Raw genomic sequence first — 23,725 nt, forward strand, 5'->3', positions numbered from 1 at the left:
GTTTGCGTTTGTTTTCGTAGAGAGGAATTATAAGTAAATAATTCACGTGATACACAAGATAATGGTTATTTGAAATCGGTAAATTGAAATGTATTCCTTGACTCGTGCAAAAGCTGTATCGATGTACGGTTCCGTTCGACTATATGATTTTGTCGAGCAAATAAACACAATACCTCATTATCGAAAATATTTCAAAAACGAAAATATGATTTTATGAAACAACACTATTAAAGAAGCTTTCATCATACAAAAAAAAAATATATATAAAATATGTCAGTGCTAGAAAAAAAACTGTGTACGTATTATATTAAACTATAAATATATGTATATTAATACATTCAAATAATGAACCTCTTTTTAACTAAATACTTTTTCCACACTTTATGAGTAGTATCAACAAATATTTTTGTGTGGTTCGAGTAAGATTCTAATAATAAGGTATTTTAGCTAAGTTTGAAGATGTCTGTGATCGTTAAAAAAGAATTATAAAATAATTTCGACCTTTTCAAGAATAAAATGTCGATAATTAACAAGAAATAATAATGGAATATTTTTATAAGGTTTTAAATGATAGATTTTAACCATTTATAAGGAACCAATACCTCCCGAATAATGGTCGTTTTGTCATATTAAGTGAGTAAATTCATTGCAATAGTTTTAAGAGTGGCAAAAATAAATTTTATTTTAAGGGCATTTAATATTTGATTTAAAAGAAGAATAAATAATAATTTCACAATATTCTTATAACAAATAAAAATGATTTTAAAAGGTCTGACGATATTATACGACGACAAGAAAATCAACATTTGTAAAGAAATCCGTCAAATGGCGATAAAAAATCGTTCGGGTCACTTATATGAATATCAGCGTTTATACAAAAGGAATAGACTTCAAGCCCAAGAATCTTGAGAAATAAAATTAACGAGTACAGTAAAAACATCTGTTGGACTCGTAACACGCCGACTTTATAATAATAAATTCAGAACCAGTACCGCGTTGGAATAATAAAAATCAATTATTTTAACGTTACGATATCATTGTGTTCGAGGATTACAAATAATATTTAACGGTTCACGCCGTTTCTCCCACGCGCTTTTCACATTGTCAGTGAGCTTCGTCAGACAACGCAGCGCCCCTTCCATCTGTCGATTGTGCTTGTGCGACCTCGATCATGCACCATCACCGATAACCATAATAACCATGACCATAACCGATCATGCACCAACGACGCCCGACTGTCTATCTGTGGTCCGGTCCTTTCTCGTTCGGTGCTGAGCTCTCTGGTGTCGGTGGCACGTTTTTGCTGAGCACCGTGACTGTATTTCAAGTTCATCACGTGGACGGCCATTTTATACGTGTGGGCTGTGACTCAGACATTCGTACAACTAGGAGCAAACCAGCCAAGAGCGTCGTCGTGGGTCGAGGACCGGTGCCTGGAACGTGTTGCTCGCTATTCCTGTTTTACGAGCCACTTCCATTCGTCGACGAAGTCATCTACCGGCCCTGGTGGTTGTCGCACTTGCATTAAGCACGGTTGCGTGGGTAAGACCGAGCACACCCCGGGCCGTCCGAGATATGAACGCTCGCACGCGTAACATCAGTTTATTTGTATTATATATACTGCATTGCCGTGAGATACTTGTTGTATTTAATTATTTATATTATTATTAGTGTGTTATTTATCTGTTTATTATTATATTATTTGGTACATCAGTGCACTCCTAAGTGTCGGTATTATTCATTATTATAAATTATTTCTTGTTAATGGTCACCCGTCCTACAGTGCAACTCTAATTTAAACATCTGGGCAAATTTAAAACCACGTAAGTGCCGTCGCCAATCAAAGCCGACCGCTTTCACCCGTAGGAGCTTTGTTAGTACACAGAATACAGTACACAAAATACGAAAAAAAAAAAAAAAAAAAAAAAAAATCCAAAGAAAAAAGAAAAATTGAAATATTTCTAAAGTGTTCGATCGAAGCTAAAAAATATCGTGACCAACCCTGACGAAGGATTCGAAATTCACTCACTTCGCGCAGGTCCGTTTACCAAGTCGTTGGTTGCCTACAACGGTAGATAGTTCGCACCTAGGCTAGTAAAGCGTACAAGGATATATTATGAATCGTTCTCACCATAAACCGTCATCTTCTTGATCATGAAATCCTCGTCGGTGTACGTAGACACCACGCACTTGTAGTCGCCGCTTAGCTCGATGGTCGGCCGGATGATGTACAGAGCGCGGTACTTGGCCAACGCGTCGTCCGTGGGAGCCGCATAGCCCAGGTTGATCCGGCTTCTCAAGGGCCCGATAGTCCGGGGCGGCTGACCTGGTATCCACTGGTAAGTGGGGCTGGGACTGTTGTTGAAGTACCAAGTGACCACCAGCCCTTCCGTCTCGTCCGGCTTTACTTTGTACACGCAATCCAGTACCACGTACTCGGTACCGTTGAGCACCGCACCCGGCACCCTTTGATCCGTTATCTTAACGCCATTGGACAGCGCTGTAAGAACACACACACACAAACACACGTGTAATCGTTTTTAATATGTAACAAATATATAGCTATAGCTTGTCAGCTGTGTCCGTGGACAAAGGCACCGATTAGAGGTACTTGTCAACTGAACTCATTTTAATAAAAGTATATATACTAATTCTGAATCCGAGCAGAATTAGGGTATGGTTGTATAATTTTAGAAATCCGGTTTTCTATATTTTTTTTCACGGATAGTATATGATTTATGAAACGCGAATTAATCTCTCCTATGTGTTAGTAAAAATATTTACATGTTTTGAATTATTGTTTTTTTTTTTTTTTGCGTACCTACATTAAAAAAATATTGATCGATAATAATAATATTGTAATAATTTAGATTATAAATTTTAAAGTATACAAAAACAAAAAAACTGAACTTAAATATCTGGAACATCACAGAAGATGTCAGCATATTATTTAATCGTGATGGGAAACAATGTTCTATTTTTAAATCGTATCTGGATGAATAAAAAAAGCCGAAAAAAATGCGTGTGCATGAAAACCGTAGTATGTGTATAAATTAATATCACTCCGTCATCATCCCTCTCTAGAAAACGCCACTAAGTGTGTTAGCACAGCAACACAGCTTTTGACAAAATCGTTTGGAACGTCCGGCTTTTCTACGGCTTTAAACAACGAGACCAGTATGCCCCATTAAGTCCGACCTGTTAACTGAGTCAAACAAGATCACCTGACGCACGAAGGGACATGCTAGGGGGTGACCGGCCTCCCGGTGTGTAGATCTCGTCGGTCATCGGTTGACCATCGTGCGTCACTATTAGCTGAACAGCGGCTTTCACTAAAGATCTACGTAGCACGCACCGTCCATAGAGACGAGTCATCTGCAAGACCAGTGAGATATTCGCAGGGCATTCAATCTCAGAAAATACGGCCACGTGCATATGCGAATAGGCGGTTATCAGTGACGGCGCCAAGATGTTTTACTAATCAGGGCTAATGAGAGACTAAAAATTGTAAAGTCGGGAATCCATGCAAAAACGATAACGTATTTATGTATTTATTAACCATAAATAAAAATTATATAATATAAGACACGAATTTAGATTGTGGGTAATGTTGTAATTAAGTAATTAATAAATTATGGTAATTAAGTATTTCCATATTTCCACGGTTTTTTCTTTTGTTAATTAAAAATTACCAAATTGTTATGTTAAACGTTGTACCAGTGTCCTGTAATGGCCAAGAATTTTTGGGTAAGATTATAGCTTTACTATGCCCACCACTGACGGTGACTCAAACGTACGAACAGCCACCTGTCATTCGTTGACGTCTTGATCAGATTTGAGAATTTCCGTTGATCACGGCTGCCCCCATACTACGAGAATACGGCCACATTTTACGAAATCGTCACGTTCGATGGTAGTAATCACCGCAACAGTTCGTTTTGTGTCATGTTCGTTCAACTCTTTCCTCGCGCCACGTGGTAATATTCTATATTCTGTCCTATATGTTCTAATAAACTGCAATCACGGACCTTATCTAGAAAATTAATCAGTTGGTGTCTCCTAGACATATGAAATACTCTATAGGGACCATCGTTAACTGTAGAGAAGTAGAAAGAAAGAGTTATAATGCATATTATATTTTATAATTCAAATATTTGGTACGAGCAACATCCAACCCTACAAATGTGCGAAAACCACTATTGAGAAAGTAATTGTCATTTCCACGACAATCAGTAATTGAAATCATAGACATAATGCTTCAAAAGAACTTTTCACAGCGCGTTAGGTTACAAATTTGTAACGTTGATTGCAAAACAAACCATTACGATTATGTCTGTTGGATTTCGTTCTAACACTGATATACACCACGTAATCACTTATTCAAATAAAATAAATGATTTCGATTCTACCCACGTTTATGTCACTCCGAAATGTCATGTTCTGTTTGGACCAATTTGAAAACCAATCGAACGAGGTACAATCGTATACATATATCGTATAATTATATCTTCTGCAGCATTGCGCGCGAATATCAAATATAAATGCGACGTTGGTTCTGCATAGATAATATGCACATAGTGATTTCTGCAAATAAAACGAATCAACTGCATATTAACTGTCGAATAAATGTATACATGTGTATATGCGTGAAAAGCGTCCTCGTTTCGAGTAATTTATAATTCATCGGCTCTTTTTTTTTTCGACATTATTAATAATATTGCACGTCGGTGGTAAACGCGCGAGGGTTAGATACATCCTGCGTGGGGAAGAAAAATCATTAATAGTTTTAAGTTCGAAAACGATTACCCTGAAAGCTTTTTTTTCGTCTATTGCCGTCGTATAATATGCGATCTCTGCAGCTGTCATTTTGCTCACACTGCACCTAAATATATATATATACACACTCGTACATTGCTATAACTTACGGCAGCTAGTATTACCTACCCGTCACAATAGTGATAATAATAATATCCATATTACGTAGACATCGTATTTCAATATTGCCTCCGCGGTCTTAAAACACAATAGAGCGTTTTATTGCATTATCTGTACATACTCGTAATACACGTATCCGCACGAGTCTTCCCCGTAAACTACTTGATAACTACTTGATATCTAGCTTCATTTACGCTATTTACGAACCCTATGTTAGCACGATATTATCATCCCGTATCTCGTTTAGGTACCCTAACTAAACTGTTAGGAAAAATTTACCAATATTGTTTTTCGTTGTGAAAAATTGTAAATCAAAAAATCAACACGGGAATCCAGCAGTCTATAAATCTATATTGTATAATTTAATTATTTACTACTCTTATTTATCTGATTCAGTTAGTAATGGTATCCAACCACGTGGATACAATAAAATGTTCCGATATTAGAATAAATATTTGACACTATTGATAATATTTCAATTAATACAATTCGAACAATAACAGTCTAATTTTATCATGGTTTAAACCATATTTCGTCGAACTCACCTCAAAACATATCATATAAATGAATTTCCACTGAATTTCATTGTTACCAAATTTATTATAGAAATTTGAAGGAAATTCATGTTTCTCCCTGGATTATTCATTGAATTCTAAAGTAGAGTGTCTCAAAATAATGTTTTTAATTTTTTTTAATGTTCCGAATATCACTTGATGCTCCAGTTTCAAACGCGAGCAGAATTACTAAGTGATCGTGCGGGTTAACCGACTATGTTAATATTGGAAAATAAATTGAAATTATTTGATTTTCTTTTTTGGTCCTCTTCATAGGTATTGTATAGTAATATCATTATAACTATGTTTATTACTTAATTTGAATTTGATAATTGTATACATGCACTATATTATTACACATTTGTATGGCGTCACGTTTATAAATGCACTTTATGCAATTTATAATTCGAATATTATAACTTAAAAACGTACGCATATCGCAGAGCTGGCAAACTTAATTGAACCCTCATCACGTTACATGTATAAATTCTCCATTATCTCAAACTTATAATTGGATTTCACGAGTTATTAATCCGGTTAGAGCGCATAGCCGAGTACGTATACGTATTTATTAGTTATCACTAGGTAGTTATAGATATTTGACAATTCGTTGAACAGCACTGCACACGCGACAGACACTTGTGAAATACTGAATACATTTGTATCGCATTGATCTACCCAATCGTATTCATAATTATTGTAATGTAATACACTACTATGTACACCGAACTATCCGGAAACACGGACATGGTATATATGTGTTTGGTTTAAATGTATAGCCTATACATACAGTGCAGGGTTCTGACAATTTGATCTTTGTTGCAGTGACGTTTGGAATATCATTAATGTTTACTCGAATTCACAACATTTGCGTTTAAAATATGAATAAATAACGCAAAACACTGTACATAGCACGGATAATACGCTGCAAACTTTCACACTCATGACATTCTATTCTTTCTGCGAAGCCGTTCATAAAATTGAAATCAAATGGAAATTCCGTTTTTGCAAATACGTTTGAAAATAATTATGCTATTCATTTTGAAAACGTTTGACTTTTTATTTTTTTCGATACATGTTCTATACGTGAATATCATGAAAATATAATACAGAACTTTTTTTTATTTACTTCTTCGGTTTATCTGTGTTTCATTTTTTTCCGCATATAGTGTGCATGATTGATTTTGCGGTAGGATGTAGCAATAATAATGATGGTGGCGACGGCATCGGCATCGCGGTGGGTAAGTCGAATTCTAACCCCTCCAAACCCGCCAAGTAAAATGAACACGCGTGTATACTACTAGTTTCTGAAAAATTCAAAAACTGTAAATCCTTTACGTATGGACCACGGGACCTACATGATAATAATATGTTAAACGGATATTATCAGAATACATCGGATGGATGCCTGTTATATCTATGCATATAAGTATATTTATATCGATAACGTATTACAATAACGTGGGCAAATAATATATTCCGCAGCGATATTATTTAGAAAACCAGACCACGTGTAAGACACATTTATTTTAGAGGCGAGAAAAAAATACTAGTACTTGCATAACTTGATGGCTTATAAGGACTCAAGACGTCAAGGGGTCGGGTGAAAAGGATTGTCTAATAATAAATCGACTCGCGTGGCCATAGACAGCGGAAAAATAGGCTCGGCGGTGGCGAGGTGAAGTGGCAGAGTTTCTGTACGCACCTTTGAACAGTCTCAAATCTGCTGCACGCGTGTCCCGATAGAGTCGATTGCTGCCGCCGGTACAAACCCCATTCGCGATATGTCCGGAACGGAAAACTATACGTACGTACATATGATACAATATTATATACCTGTAATCGAACAATGTGTTTTGTGTGAAAAGAAATTAGTTCGAGGCTCGGACGTAACGTGATAGTATTATGATCTTCCGAAGAGTGCAGAAGCCCGCGATAAGAAGAAGTGGAGTTATAGAGATCAAAATATAAAGGCAGAGAGGGATAGAGAATGAGAAATGAAAATTAATATTCCTTTAATCTCGAACTTTTCACCGACCATCCGCTTCTACTATCACAACTACCCGTCCGTCAATGATATTCACCCTGCCGCTGTCGGTTCACCCCTGCAATTTCGCACCTCCCGTGGCTTTAAATTCTATTTCCATTCGGATGGATATACATAACGAGTTTTTTTTTTTTGTAATATTTTTTTATTGTTCTTTATATATAAATTTCAACATAATCGCTTTTTTTTCTTCCTACCGAAAACTCTCGACGTGACCTCGTCGACGTATCCGTCATCGCGTATATGCGGCATTGCTGATAATGGATTGTTTCACAGAAAAATTATAAATATAAGTAAAAGAAAAAAAAAAACACCGGACCACCCGCCCGAATAAAAAAAGAGGAAGTTTATGCCGTGTAACAAGTTCGCAGGATATTTCAAATACTTAATGGGAACGCCGAGAATGGCCGACCTCTTGATCCCGAAAGACGCTTAATTAGCCGCACGTAAGTCCTCGGGATTAACGTCGATGGTGGAAGCATTATACTCGTTGGTAGATATATACAAGGGGAGAGGGAGAGTTAAATATTCCCTGTCTTTTTTTAGTGTGGTTTTACATTAATATATATAGTATTACTTAACAATTATAGATAATTTGATCAATTTTGGTTTTAACCGAAATTTTTGAATTTATATATTATTTTGTATTACAAAAGAAAATATAACACAAATTTACTGAATTTATACAAAACAAAATTATGAATAGTTGACTTCTCTTCAAAATAAAATGATATTAGATTTTACAATATAATATTTTTATATTCATTATATTCATTTTGTTTCAATTAGAATAATCGTATTCATAAAATAAATATCCATGCATATTTATTCATAATTCCTTTACGATTTTTCGCGCAATGGTGTCGATCCGAACTTTATGTTATGTATTATATAAAAAATATAATATAACTTATCCACCCAACTAAAAAATGTTTTCTAGTAAAGATCGAATACTAAATAGTATATTACTTGTAAGCTAGTACAATGAAAATCGATTAACCAACAATTCTTTGATACAACATTTTTTCTTTTCATTTTCCACAGAGATTTACATTTTCCTCGTTAAATTATGACTATATATGTTTAAATACCACCCGTCCTCTTGAAAAAAGTTTTGGGATTTTTACCCGAATTAGAAGGTACTCGAGATAGGCGGTGCCGAGTCCGTGTACCTTTTGTCCATAAGTTTTTTTTTCATTTTTGGGGCAATTTTCAATCTGGATTTCATCCTTACGTCACAGCTCGTACAAGTACATGGAAGAAGCATGATTTTTTAATATGACCAACCGCTTTCGAATACTATTTATATTTATTTATTTTGAGAATAACGCCTCAAAGGGCAAAACAGTACAGTGTAATTGTATAAGTAGTACATACAGTAGTAAATTACAAGAAAAAGAGATTAACATATAGAAGAAAAGAGAAAGAGAAATAAAATACAATAATATTATTTTGGAAAACCCTAAAAAATTATACACTACATAATAACTTATTCATTAACATAGCTATACTGTCATAATAAAAATCAAACTTCTGTGAAAAGTTGCATAAAAGTAGCATAAGGTTGACCAGAAAGTAATGCCTGTAATTTTGCCATTAAATAAAGAGGGCTTTCTTAGATTTATAAATGGGACATTGAAGTATATATTATTTAAGATTTCTGGACAATCTATTTTATTATTCAGTAAATCGTACACTCATATTGTCGGTTTTTTGATTGTTTTTCCGATATTGTTTGCACATGACGCTACCACGCACACTTGTCTTGATTAAAATCCAACACCTTGCAGCTCGTGTGCAGCGTGTCCCGATTATGATGGATCCGAAACGACGAAATTAATAGAATTCGAAACTCGAATAGGAGGAGTTTTTCGAGTGCGTGTGGTGTGTTCCTATTATTATTTATTATTTGTACCGCCGCATAATACACATTTGGTTATCGATTTCTGTCGCCCATGATATTAACATTTATATAATACCTCGATTCTCAGTAAAATAATGGTTTTATTGAAAAAGTTATATCGTTTATATTATCATATGAGTTCAAAGTACATATTTTTTTTTTTTTTAATAGAAACGCAAACGAAAATATAATATTACACACTTTTCTAAAATAACATGACATAGAAATCCATTTTTTTTTCTAGAACACCTATTATTTGATTATTAATTCATACACATAAAAAAAATTCGAAATTTTCATTATGATAAAATAAATATAATTATAATAAATAATAGTTAGTTAATAATAATAAATTTGAAAATCAAAATTTTTTAGTTGTTATAATTTCTTCATTTCCAACAATGAAAACTAAATTGTTTTCACTCTACACGCTAAAATACATTGTAAACGTCAATTTAAGTTGCTAACGTTTGTTTCATGCACACGGGGAATTCAGCATTAAGTATACGAGATAGTTAATCGACGATGGGTAACACAAATACAGTTGAACTATGTTGTTATGATATTTTGCCGTGTCACGAGTTATAATATTGTAAGTAATAACGTGTGTGAAAAAAGGACTGAAATTTATTATAAACTGACTTCGGGTTGACTATAATGGGCAAATATATGTGGTATGTGTGTGTGTACGATGTGCGTACCGAAATCATATCAATTTTATCCATTGTCGTTTCCTTGTGAACCGAACACACGTGTTTATCGCCAATTCTACACTTTTACACATACACAATAGTAGCCACTTATTTAACTTGTTTCCAATATTTAAAGTTTATCTCCTTTTTTTTCATTTTACTGCATGTATTACTCATACTTATCGTCCAACCATACAATTCATGTCACTCACAGAGAATTCATCTAGACATCCCATTTCCGCTATTTTCACTACTCGTCATTGCTTTTATTCCAAGGTCTGGCGGTATTTTCGAAAAGAGGATTATTTTACCAAGATGACACAAATAAACATGTAAATAACATTTTACCGGAAATAAAAGAAAGACACTTTCTTCTCGATTACCGAGTTAAAAAATACACAAGTAATTCGATTGTATCGAGATATTACTTGATAAAACAATAATTATAATTAAACGCAAATTGGATTATATTGTCAATGTAGGACGAAGGTAGACGTCAACTTAAATTAAAGTATAACGAAGAAAAGAAAAAAATACCATTTTATTCCTAAACGTTGATGCCGGAGATATATTTATTTATACCCTTTGACAGTGACATATTCCTAAATAGAAAATTTTATAGTGTGCCACATTTTGATAATATTTTGTTTTCTTAATGAAAGAAAAATTAAATGCAAAATTTATATAAACAAATATTTAATTGATAAAAATTGGACATTATTTTTGATTTCAAAAAATAAAATATTTGATTTCTTTTTATACGTTTTATACAAGTCAGTAAAAAAAAAAAAAAAATTAAACCAAATTAATATAATCACTATTATTATTATGTTGTTCATCAATTAGTGACCAATTCATATTATATGATAAAAGCACCAAACAGTAATGTTAACAGCGTGTAGGTTCCTTAAAAGTTAAAATATTGAAACAATCAACTGAAGAACGAACCTAAATTATTATATGTTCTTCTAATGTTCCAAAAATTATTAAAATAACATTGTGAATAATGATTTCAGCAACAATTTACACTCCGAACATGTTATAGTATATAAGTAATTCAGTAACTTGATAATACTACTGAAGGTAGTTCTATAATTTGATAGAAAGTTGTTGCGAATCGCAAAGGAGCATAAAGCATTAACGGATCGTAGTGTGAGCTCATTGATAAAAGCAGATGAAATATGGGTGTATTCAGTGAAGCCAAGAGAAATTTCCATAGCTTTAATGATAACATTTCAGCTACGTCAATCGAGAAATTTGAACTATTTATTTAAACACTTAAGTTAAATTAATTAAAAGGTATCGAATCCCAACCAAAAGCATTAATTATTGTAAAAATTGTTTTTCGTTTACAAATTCATTCTTAACTGATTTTAATGGTAGTCAATAGTCAGTATAATGGGGAAAAATAATGCGGGCATTCTTGTATGAAATTGGAGTCATAATACTTCGATGATTTTTCGGTTACAATTATTTTAATTGATGGAGCATTAGCCTGTCATATATACATGTATAATTATTTGTGTATGCATATGAACTATAATACATTTGGAGACATAATTACAAAATTAGTATTTGAATTTTGGTTGTTATTTGCATTGAATCCTCATTTAACCATTATTCTACACCAGTAAACAAATTGCCTGTCTAGAAAGTTCATTCCGAGTTTATGTCAAGATTTCAGAGTGATGATAGTATATATTACTGTTTAAATCATAGTTGGAAATGCTATCTATAACGTTATGATTAAAACAGAAATTCATTTTGTATCAATAAGCATAAAAAATAGAGAAGTATCAAACAATGATACGTGTTATTAAACTTTATAGTATTATTTATTATTATAATTCATAATAATAATATAATATAATTATAATGTAATATTATTTATTTTGTCTACTAACGTTAATGATTGTGATATTTTTTAAAAAAGTTTTATAGTGTACAATTATTGAATTTAGTTATAATATAATGTTTCATTAATAGACAAATTACAAAACAAAACAATTTGATTAAAATTTTTCAAAATTTTTAGTCTTTGAGTAATTTTTATATATTTTTAATGAAATATGAGAAAAATGAAACTAAGACGTGTTCTCCTTTAGAAGCTTCATACCAGAAAATTTCAAGCTGTATTGGACATCTCACTAAAAGCAATGTATCACATCTCAACTGTTATAATACCTGAGTAAATTTTGTTTAATGTTTCATATTATTTTAATCCTAAAATCAATTAAAATTAAATATAAAAGAATATTTTATTGAATTATTGACTATTGAGAATCGATTAAAAATAATAGAATGAAATTCTAGTTATGTATTTTTAGTATCTCATAGTTTATATAACAATGATAGATATATCTTAGCTATAATGGGAGGGGGTGGATTTCAAATTTAAAAATGTCATCGGTTTCAACTTTCCCTTTATGTTATAATATATATATATATGCAAATGATGTTAGTTTTAAAAATCTTCTACCAATATACCAATATAAAATATTAAGTATTAAGCAAAATATATAATGGTGACGAAATTCTCAAGTGGGTGTTGAACTACCTATACCCCCTCCCCCCGAGATCCGCCACTGATATATAGAAATAATACTATATAATATAGTACTTTTACATCTTGTTTAAAATGAAAAACACTTCTGGTAATGATGTGAAAATGATTTATAAAAATTACATAATCGCAAAACAAAAATAAAGAAAACAATAAAAATTATGGAAATGCGATAAAAAAAATGCATAGGTACTGTAACATGACTTTTCAGTATTCATTAAGAATAGCGAATGTCCGCTGATAGAGTTATCTAATGAAATCCCAGCGATATAGCTGGCTAAACTATCTCTGCATTAGATATTCTAAAGTTCTCTAATTAATATTTATAACCCTTTCGCGGGACTCCAAGGACTCGTCAATTTCGTAAAATATATAGTTATCAAATGAACAACACAATCCTGTATATTACTTAATTATAAAATATAGTAAATTAAATGTATCTCATTTAATTTAGGTACACTTGATTATTAGGCCAATACGTTAAACAATGGTGGTCCGAATGATAGGCGGAGATGACACGTATAACACGTCATGACGTACTTAATATTTTTAGGATTATAAGTTACTCGTGCTTAGATGGTAATTTGTCAAATGTTGTTCTACGCATTATAATTAACCGTTCATGTCGTGAGCTGTATATCCCCCCCCCCCCGTCGTACAATAATATATTAGGCAAACGAGCTGATTTAGCTAAAAAACGGAGAAGTGTTAGACTTGCATAAAGCAGCCGTAACAATACATAATATAGAAAAAAGCTTCTAGATGCAAATATTTGAAATATACGAATACATATTTATCGAATATTCTCATAGAGGTAATCTACTAGAAATATAAATGAGAAACTTAAAGTTTAACTAATTATTAATGTGAATGTTTCTAGGAAAAAGGTTAAATAGCAATTCGCTATCAATTCGAATATAATTCGCATAAGAAATAATTAATTTACGAAGCTATAATAGAATTCTCCAAAGAAGATTCTAATAATTTTTTTTATAGAACTTAAATATAGCTGTACAAAAATAATAACAGTTTTCAAAATAAGAAATACAACTAACTAATATAATAATTTTTTTAAATATCTTATAATACGAGAACTAGAATATTTGTAATATTTTTTTTTTCGTTCGGATGAACGTAAAAATGGTTAATGCCACCGTAGAACAATGCAGTTAAAATAAACGTTTTTTTTTACCCGTCTATAATCGTTTTTAGTATTATGTTAAATGAATAAACATAAAAAATATCAAAACTATCAGCTATAAACCGGAAAATTATGAGATGCACGAGATAAGATCATATACATTTTAAATCATATAATTAAGGGTAGTTAAGCGTAAATGGCGTGAATATTCAGGTGCGCAGTCAATGTCCTAGATTATTTTTATAATTATTATTCAATTGTGTAAATGGAAAGTACAAAACATTCAAAAATCATTCAATACGGTTTGTACGAACTCCACCTGTGCTTTCAACACATGCTAGAACACGTTTTTCAGATGCCCAATAATAAATCAATAATTTTGTGAAAAATATTTGTTTACAATATTCTAATATTAAATTTTACCATAATATTAAACTATTATTAATAATACTTGCAAGCGCTTAATGTACATCAGCAATTATTAGAATGTTCAAAAGAGCTACTACAGTGAAACTATACATGGATAACGCAAGCACATCATGCTTCACCAATAGAATATTGTGCGAGTGTTGTGTATTTCTAATATTAATACCGGACGATAAGTATAAATGAATGTTAACGAAATATTAGATTAAACTGAATAAGGGTCGTGTAAAACAAACCATTCATGATCAATTTTAAACGGCCAGAAGCTTTTGCGTTTTGTTTAGTTCGTGCGTATAATATTGTAATTAGACTGTTTTATATGTAAACTATTCTAGACTTGATTTTATTTCTCTCGTTCGTCATGTCACAATACATGTTGATTATGATTATTTGAAGAAAAAAAAATACTTGTACGACAAAATGGAATATAGATTTCCGAGTACCTACATCAGATGCGTTATTATTATTATTTATTTATTTTTTACGCTGATCTCTAACGAGACTGGAAATGCGCGATACCGAGTGTATACGAGTATATTATTTACGTATAATACATATTGTTCGTTATTATTATTACTTTTTTCTTTTCTAACAGGGATGGACATACGTTAGGTTGGGTGTATATAATACATTTTGTTCATTAAACTTTGATCACTTCTTGCCAACACTGTTTAACGAATTTCATTTGACTATAGCTTTAGAATGTTTTTTCATTCCGTTACCAAGTTCACAATAATATTTTCGCAAAATGAGTGGGGTACCGCAGACCGATATGTCGTTGTTGGCATCTTGTAGCCATTCAACTAATACGTCTGCGATTATTCGGCCAGGCAACTGCGACACGTATTAAAAGGATTTTGGTAGATCAGGGATTATACGCGAAACCAACAGGACAATCAGTGAGTAATCAACCTATCCAGGGTGTGGAAGTGCACAACGGTTGTACATGAAAAACTCTTTGGACTTTGATACGACGGTCAAGATTTAGTTTATCTAGTTATTTATTAATTTTGTTGAACCGCAGTAATTTCTTGTGGAGTGATTAGAGTCGGTTTTTATTTTCATAGTAAAATTATAGAATCGTAGATAGCAGGTAAGTAAAAATATTTACTCTACGGAATGCAGTACATTTACCGATATTTGAAAAATAATGTCCGTATTTTACTTATTCCTTAAATAACAAAGTTTTAAATATATTAATTCGAAATAGGTTTTATTATTATTTTAAAAGAATATATATTTTATTTTTTGAGAAGTCCTCGGAAGCATTGGTCATTATAACTTATTAATAGATTTTTAGATACATGATAACAAATAAATGGATACTTAATTAAGAAGATAATATCGAAAACTATTAATTAATGAAATATTATATGGACAGTTACTGAAGTTCAAAATATTCTTTAGCAGTGGCAAAATTTCTATATCATTTTTCTAGAGTAGGGCAGTCCACATGTTTCTATTAAATTACCTATTTAGTGGCTCATTTTACCAAAGTGCCGATTAACGTGAGGTGGAAGACGTTAAACCAGTCCAAAAATATAATAATTTGTAATTTATACAAAAATACCCGCATAATATAGGTCTCATTGTTCTTTTTTATAATATGTGTAAGGCTTTATAAAAGACGTAATTATATTTTGATGATGTGTTGGCTTTGGAATAGCTAAGCTCTAGACCCGTGGTTCTCAACCGGTGTGTCGCGACATACTAGTGTGTCACGTATTACTTTGGAGTGTGTCACCAAAATATTATTAATTAAAATTATAAGCTTTCAAAGTATGAACGTATATTATTACGGAATTATGATGAAATAATAAAAGCCGCATATAAAAAAAAATTATAATGATATTTTTATTGATTTTTATTTTTTAGAAATATCATAAAATATAACGTTAAAATCTAAATTTTATATGTCTCAAAATGATTCATTTCGAATTTCTCTGTAAATTCAATACACAGGAATAATAAGAATTAAAAATTTCGTATTCTTTTCAACATCGTACATGTCTGAATCAGCATATTCGATATTAGAAATAACAAAAAGCAAAAAAAATATTGACAGTAAATTACGCGAAAGTTTATTAACCATTTGCCCATGAATCGAAGACCTATGTAGGCCTGCATATTTAAGAACTAATACTGTTTTTCATAAAACTTTCTTTAAACTTTTTAATTTCAATCAAGAAATTAAGACTTTTTTTTAAGTTTTAAATTTTTAAATAAAATTTCCAATAATAATAAAATCCATTAATATTTTCAAGTGTGTCGCCATTTTTATAGATCCAAATTAGGGTGTCGTCAAACAAAAAAGATTGAAAACCACTGCTCTAGACTATGGAAAATGCATGAGTTTTCTCCGTCATAATTACACACTGCTGTTTAGTAAATTTGCAAATAATATAAATTCTATGATGGTAAAGATAAAGTGAGTACTCAAATCCTGATAAAGTGATTGAGCATTATAAATTATATTATGGATTATTACTTATATTCTAGAGGAAATGTGTTGATGAAAATTATGCCAGTTTTCTAACAAAGTCTATAAATTGAACAATTTTTTAAATAACTTTTTTATTCAATTTTGTAAGACAGTTATATATATTTTTTTTTATTTCATATTTAATTATATTCAATCTATTACGTATACGTTTTAATATGAAGGCCACTTTTTTTTTGTTTTTATTACATATTTAATGACATGCATTTTTAATCAAATTTCCAAAAATTATTTATTACGACGTAGGTCATTATTATTAGTATTATTATTATTATAAGTTAGTATAACAAAATATTTTTTTAAGCCATTTTTATGGTTTTCATTCCATATTATGTATAAACACCAATATGATTTTTCAATAACTTCAAACTTTTAATAAAAAATAAAAATCATTTAGTTATTCTAAAATATTAAAAACAAAATTTGAAAACTTAATAAATAAAAATAAAGGTATTAATAATAAAGAAATAAAACCTTAAAAATAAATTAATTTTTTCGCCTTTTTTTAAATATTTTTACCTTAATATAAAAAAAAATATATATTTTATTGTATCCAAGCCTCTATAATAATCAGTCCTCATTAATATAAATTAATTTGTAATTTATAATCTGGAAATATTTCAATCAATAATTTATATTTTATTACAAGTATACAAGTAGTTATAGTTAGGTAATACTTATTTTTTTGAGAGCTCATTTTGTTTAGGTATGTTCTCATATAAATAATTTTAAAACGGTAGTTATTAAACGTTGAAATATTGAATGTATAAACCGTAAATTTCAATTTTTTCACATCTTACATAAAATTGGATGAATAACAAAGGTATACAAAGGCAGTAAAAGTGACACTTGCAGGTGTATATTTTTACTGAACGCGTTTATGACTCAACAAATGTCGCATAGGTCACAGAGGTATTTTTTCTCAACACAAATTAACTTCGAATAACGTCGGCTTTCTGATTTAAATTTACGACTTAACGCAACACAAAATGGCTAAATAATAAATATCTCCGTCGTCCCTTTGAAATTATCCCTAGAGATCCTTGGCCGCATCTCACCCCTATCCATACACAAAAAAAATATATATATAAATAAAAAAAGACTGTTTATTATTCGACGCGAATGATCGCGAGTTTTCATCTTTACCCTTAGCAAAAACTTAGAACCGTATTCGCTTTAAATTGTGTAGCGTTTATGAAATCTTACAGCTTAAAAAAAAAGCAACGCGTGTATTACATTCTGCGTATTGGTACACTTCAATACGGTTTCATAGTATACCCGTATCGTAGCAATAGTATTATTAAACCTGAACGCGAACCAACCTTCATCCGTATACAAATCCATATTCGATTCAACGGCGTACAATCGCAATGTTTTTCACATATTTTTCGTGATTTGTCTGGCGAGAATGTGCATGCATAGATATATATATATATATATATATAATTTTTATTTTTATTTACGTCCGTACACCGAAATTTATGATACTTCGTTCACAAGACAAGACACACGATATTTTGAAAACGAATTAGATATACGATTATGTTAGTTAAGCGAGCAGCTTATTCCATAACGTAACAAAATATAAATAATAATGTTCAAAGTTTGGAGGCAGTGTTTGGATATTTTTATGATTTTGCGTTAGTGACATTTTAAAATGCGTTTTCGTATTCAACTAAAATTTGTTTATTCTATAACTTCTTAAAGTAGTAAAAAAATCAACAAGAATTTGGATGAAAAACTATGAAATAATTCTTAACTTATATTAAGTGTTTAATATTTTTGCAGTGGCCGGTGTTATATTGAATTGACCAACAATTAGTTTCGACAAAAATTTATTTCAATTAATAACGGTCTAGTAATTGCCATAAAATATATATACCTGTCGAATTCACGCCGCATAACCAAAATTAATAAAAATACGTAAATATTCGTATTGCTCAAGTAATCGGTGCTCACAACAATCGCATCCAAACACATAAGACTGACATCGGATTTGAATATTCTCAGTAAGCGACCGAGTAAAAATGTTTTTCGTCCAAAAGCACCATTCATATTCCAATGTTTCCGTTGACAAAACACCGTAATTGGAATATAAAATAATTATAGAAATAAACTCGGATAGGCGAAGCGGCCGAAATACGAAGTCCGTCTAGAGGAAGCAAAATTTAAGAAAAGTTTAATTTTAATTTTTAATTTAAAATATGTTAAGCAAAATAATATAGGTAACCGGATGGAGGAGGTGAGATGAAATCGAACATGTATTAAGGAAGGACGAAAACCGGGCGCATTTGACGTTTTCATCGGTGTTCAGAAGTATAAAGGTTTACACTAGAGTATCCATTAAAGCCGAACGTAAATGTTTATGGTTCCGGGCAAGAATCGAAAGGCAGGGCAAACGTTCCGGGAACAACGAAACCGGAAACGCGTAAACGTCTACGGTTTGGGTGCAGGAGTACATAACACAGTATACGGATAAAGGTTTTTTTTTCGAATTTTTAATTTTTTTAATTTTTTTTTTTTTTTAAATTTTTTTCTACTCTTCCGTCAATTTCCATGGCGTTATGGGCACTTCGCAACGATAACGAAACGCCGGGAACGACAACCACAACAAAAATGGAAAATAAATAAATACGATATTCGTGCTGGTCTACTCACCGTCCAGCGCGATGGTGCACGCGCAGGAGAACGTGTACAGGGTCAGGAGCATCTCGGTGGCCACCGGTGGCCGGACCATGGTGGCTGAAGAAGCAGCGTCCTCTCAGGCGGGGATGATCTCCGGTGTCCGGACAAGAATGCCGCTCGGTCGTTTGACGGTCGCTCGACGGCGACGTGAGCGTATCAGTGTGCGTATGCCGACGGCGACCGAGCGCGTCGTCGGCGTCGGTAGCGGTGACTGTCGTCGCGGTCGGCGGTGGCGGTGACGGTGCGGCGGCAGTGGCGGTGGCGGTAGTGGCGGCGGCGGCGCAGGGATGGGACGCCTTCGCCAATGCCGACGTTCCGGTTCGGTGCGGTGTCCACGTGGTGCGCACAACCTCCACAAACCGCCGTGATCGTGCCCCGTACGGCCGCGATATTCCCGGCCCTGGATTCGCATCCCTCCCCGCGCGTTCCGTCGTCCACCGGGACGTTTGAATTAAAACATCTTTTTACCCTTTGTGTACGCGCGTCATTTTCGTATATATTTATACATACTTTTGTTGTACCCTTTTACAGATTTTATTTGTTTATTTTTTATTTTTTTTTTTTTTTCCCCATTGAAATATTAAACGCCGTACCGTCGTTGATCGTCCGCGTCGGCCGCACGAGCACATTTTACCACCGCAATAACAGAAGGTTTAATATTTGATCTTCCTATGCAGCTAACACGGTTTACTGCTACGCTTTTCACGGTTTATTCTCGGCACCAAGTTTACTGTCGCATTTGTAAATTTTATTCGGGCAGGTCTTATAGCTATCCCCAGGTCGCTGCTAAAGAGCGATCACGTGCATACGTTCCGTTCCGTTATCGACAACACATTGTCACGTCGCTTCTCAACTCCGAGTCCGGTTTTCTCGGTCCTGCGATGGAAAGACGACGAATGTTATTCCATGCCATGTGATTCAATTTTCCGAACGCAAACACGGTTTTGGCGATATTTCGATGGGAAATATTGTGTTTTAAGTATTCGATCTACATCGAAAACGAAAATGTTTCCGTCTACAGATGCATAAACCGAGAATTGTTAAGTACATCTATAAAAAAAAAAGTTACGGATAACTGTGTGTTAGTTTATAATTTTTGGTTTTACATACATTATGATTTGGATTTTTTTTCTCGATTTTAATACAAAAAAAAAAAATAAAAAAAATACGGTGATTTTATTCATTTTAATACGTTCGCCCAATAAATTATATGAAGACCCGATCGGACTTGAAAACTACTATAAATCGAAAAATGGACAATTTACTTACTTTCAATGTAATTTTAGTCACTTCAACTCGAAAATGAGTTATTGAATTCGTCCGTCCCTTGGGTTTTCAAATTTTACATTTTGTATTTTCAGCTTTTATAGAATGTTATAGATAGTAGTACATTTTCATAAAACATTTTTAGAAGTATTCAAATAATATCCATGTTGAATATATAATATTAAAATCATAAATTAAAAGTGATTAATCTTATAATTTTTTTAATGTTTTTCGTTGTACTTTATAATCTGAATTGCAGATTTTGGACGTGAAAAAAAATATTTTTATTTTAAAATAGCAATTATTTTTTCTATGATAGTAGATAGTAGATGTTCATCAATGTTTGTGTATATCTCATTACATCGGAGATCGAGACCCAATTAGAACTTCATGCAGTTTTCATTTTTCGATTTTTTTTTTTTTTCAATAGATATTCAATGCAATACAATTATATTACACAGACCTTCTTTTAAAATCATTTCATTAAAATGGTATTATATTTATCATTGGTTTAAATACATCCAAATGCTACGAAGAACATACCAAAGTTCAAATACTTCGGTTCAATCTAAATTTTTATATCATAATCATATAATGTAAAACTCTTTGAAATACTATACAAGAACAATTGTTTTTTTAATAATAAATCACTGACTTTTAAATAGTTTTAAAAAATATGTATATTTTTATGTATTATGAGTATATGCGAAAAGTATATTCATTTAAATCATATTAGTATATAGTATATGGTACCTATATACGTAAATACTTTAATTTACAGTGTAACTCGTTTATATTTACTATCATATTATTTTATAAATTAAATACATCCAATAAACGTATATTTAATTTAAATAATCACATAGATTGGTTTTTTAATAATTATTATAAGAAAAGTGTTATTTATTTATAGTCGTCCGAGTATAACAAAACTTTCAGCAAAACAAAAATGATTAGGAATATTAAGAAACCGTTGAAAAATATGAAATAGGTAGGTTAGCCATTAAAGTAAAATATCAAGCTTAGTAAGAAATATTTGAGAAATACTATATGCGTTTATCGATGAAAAAAGATTTGTCAATGAAGTCCCTCTTCTACTTCATCCACCAAAGTCAATCCATAAGAACGATAAAACGTGGTAACGATGCCCGATCTATGCGACAATTAATATTACTTTATTATATTGCAATAAAGAGTATTTACTTAAGTATCATTGATTTCACTTAAATAATAATGAAATGTATAAGGAAATTTGAAACATTAATGGTTATTAGCAAAGTTCGTAAATAATTATCACCCACGAACAACGAGGGTAATCGAATTCTTTAACGTTTGAATCACTACTGTTAGCATAATTTTTCATAGATAAAATATAATAATTGTTCCTTTTAGATTCTGAATAATATGAATCTTATAGTTTTATCATAATATTTATTTTTTATTTTCTTTCTGTAAATATTTTTTCGGATAGAAATACTGGTCCAAAATTTTCATTTAGTAACTTAAGTACAATCTAAATCAGCTTTCAGTGGTATTTTAGAAACCTCATTTTTTTAAAATTTCAATAGTTTTTTCAGGCGTTAGGAAAAACTGCCAAAAAACATAGTAAGTAGTATGAATGTGGATGAAAATTTGGATATTAAGACTTGAAAATTTAATATCACTTTACTTATACACTTACCTAACGATATTGAAAAAATTTCAAAATTCGTTTGTCAGGATTTCTTTTTATAAGCGTTTAAGTAAATTATTATACAATATTTACGGGATATACTGTTATTACATCAACTTTTATCTTTAAATGATTTTTAAAAGATATTAATCCACCCAATCGGAATGAAACTTTAGATACAAATAGAAAAATATGTTTTGAGTATTTGATTCAAAAAATTTTCTCTTTCGTCGAACAAAAAAATTAGTTGATAAAAAAAAAAGAGTTTACCGATAATTAGACTAAAAATAGAATAATATATAAACTATACATTTTTTTTACTTGTTGCTAGAAAATACTTGAAAATACAAAGTATACATGAGTATGTTGGAATTCTTTCATTAATGAATTTAACAATACTAGTTAATGACAATTATAACACCGTAGGAATAATTTTTATCGTCCTTTCGTGCAACATTATAAACGAACTAAAGAATGTCGTAGAAAAATCTACATGTTTTTTCACCACCCATTAGGCCATGTGAAACTCTGTGAACAACCATACGAAAAGGGGCCAACAAAATAAACAAATCAGACAGCTGCAAACCGTTAAGCAGATGTAGACAGTTTTATACATAGACAAGTGTCGGTTAGGATATTATTGACAGAGACGATATCAAGACGACAATCAAAATTCATTATTATAATACTGAATTTCATATGAATGTAAATAAGTAATATTGTTAACTCAATCCTTGAACGACTCATTTTAACTCTATCGTTAGGACATGCCCCAATTTTAATTATTGTTACTATATTCGTTCACAATCTTGTTATAAAAACGTTCGTAGTCGTATTGCATCCATTTTACTAGCCCAACTTTAAGGTTCAGTTACGTATTGTAATATATTTTTAATTAACTTTTTTGAAAACATTTATTATTTTATCTAAAATAACTTGTTCATAAAAAAAAAACTTTTTCAGTACACCAATCAATTTTTTATTTGACGTTTGAGACTCCAGCCAAAATATTTTAAATATTTTTGTTGAACACCAACGTATAAAATATATGAATATATTCAATTGTTATCAACTTGAATTGTATAGCATGTGATTGAAAACTAACTAAATATTCATATTCTATTATTATAATTTGTTTTATTTATATTTTCAATAAAATGTTGTATAATTTACAGTGCCCTTTGTACGAAAATCAAAATGTTCAGAACCGAACGCTACCATGCAGTATTCAAATACATAGTATTCTAAATATTGTTTTTATAGATATTCAAATATTCATACTAAAATTTATTTTACCCGTGTAGGTTTGACGTACATCCGAGTTACAAGTCAAGAAATCAA

The 23,725-nt window shown here is 31.5% G+C and overlaps 1 protein-coding gene across 1 annotated transcript in view; it reads right to left on the bottom strand.

Annotated features, from left to right (window-relative positions):
* Positions 1-19,498, bottom strand: part of LOC112682920 — a 68,949-nt gene extending 49,451 nt beyond the window's left edge. Inside the window, exons 1-2 of the mRNA XM_025553734.1 lie at positions 19,420-19,498; positions 2,132-2,500 (exon numbers count right to left, since the gene is read on the bottom strand). Of these exons, the coding sequence (XP_025409519.1) occupies positions 2,132-2,500; positions 19,420-19,498 (448 nt within the window). The remainder of the gene's footprint in view (positions 1-2,131; positions 2,501-19,419) is intronic.
* Between the last annotated feature and the right edge of the window lie 4,227 nt (positions 19,499-23,725).

This window comes from Sipha flava, unplaced genomic scaffold (genome assembly GCF_003268045.1).
Source record: "Sipha flava isolate LNK unplaced genomic scaffold, YSA_version1 0_pilon_pilon, whole genome shotgun sequence".
NCBI classification, from domain to species: Eukaryota; Metazoa; Arthropoda; class Insecta; order Hemiptera; family Aphididae; genus Sipha; species Sipha flava.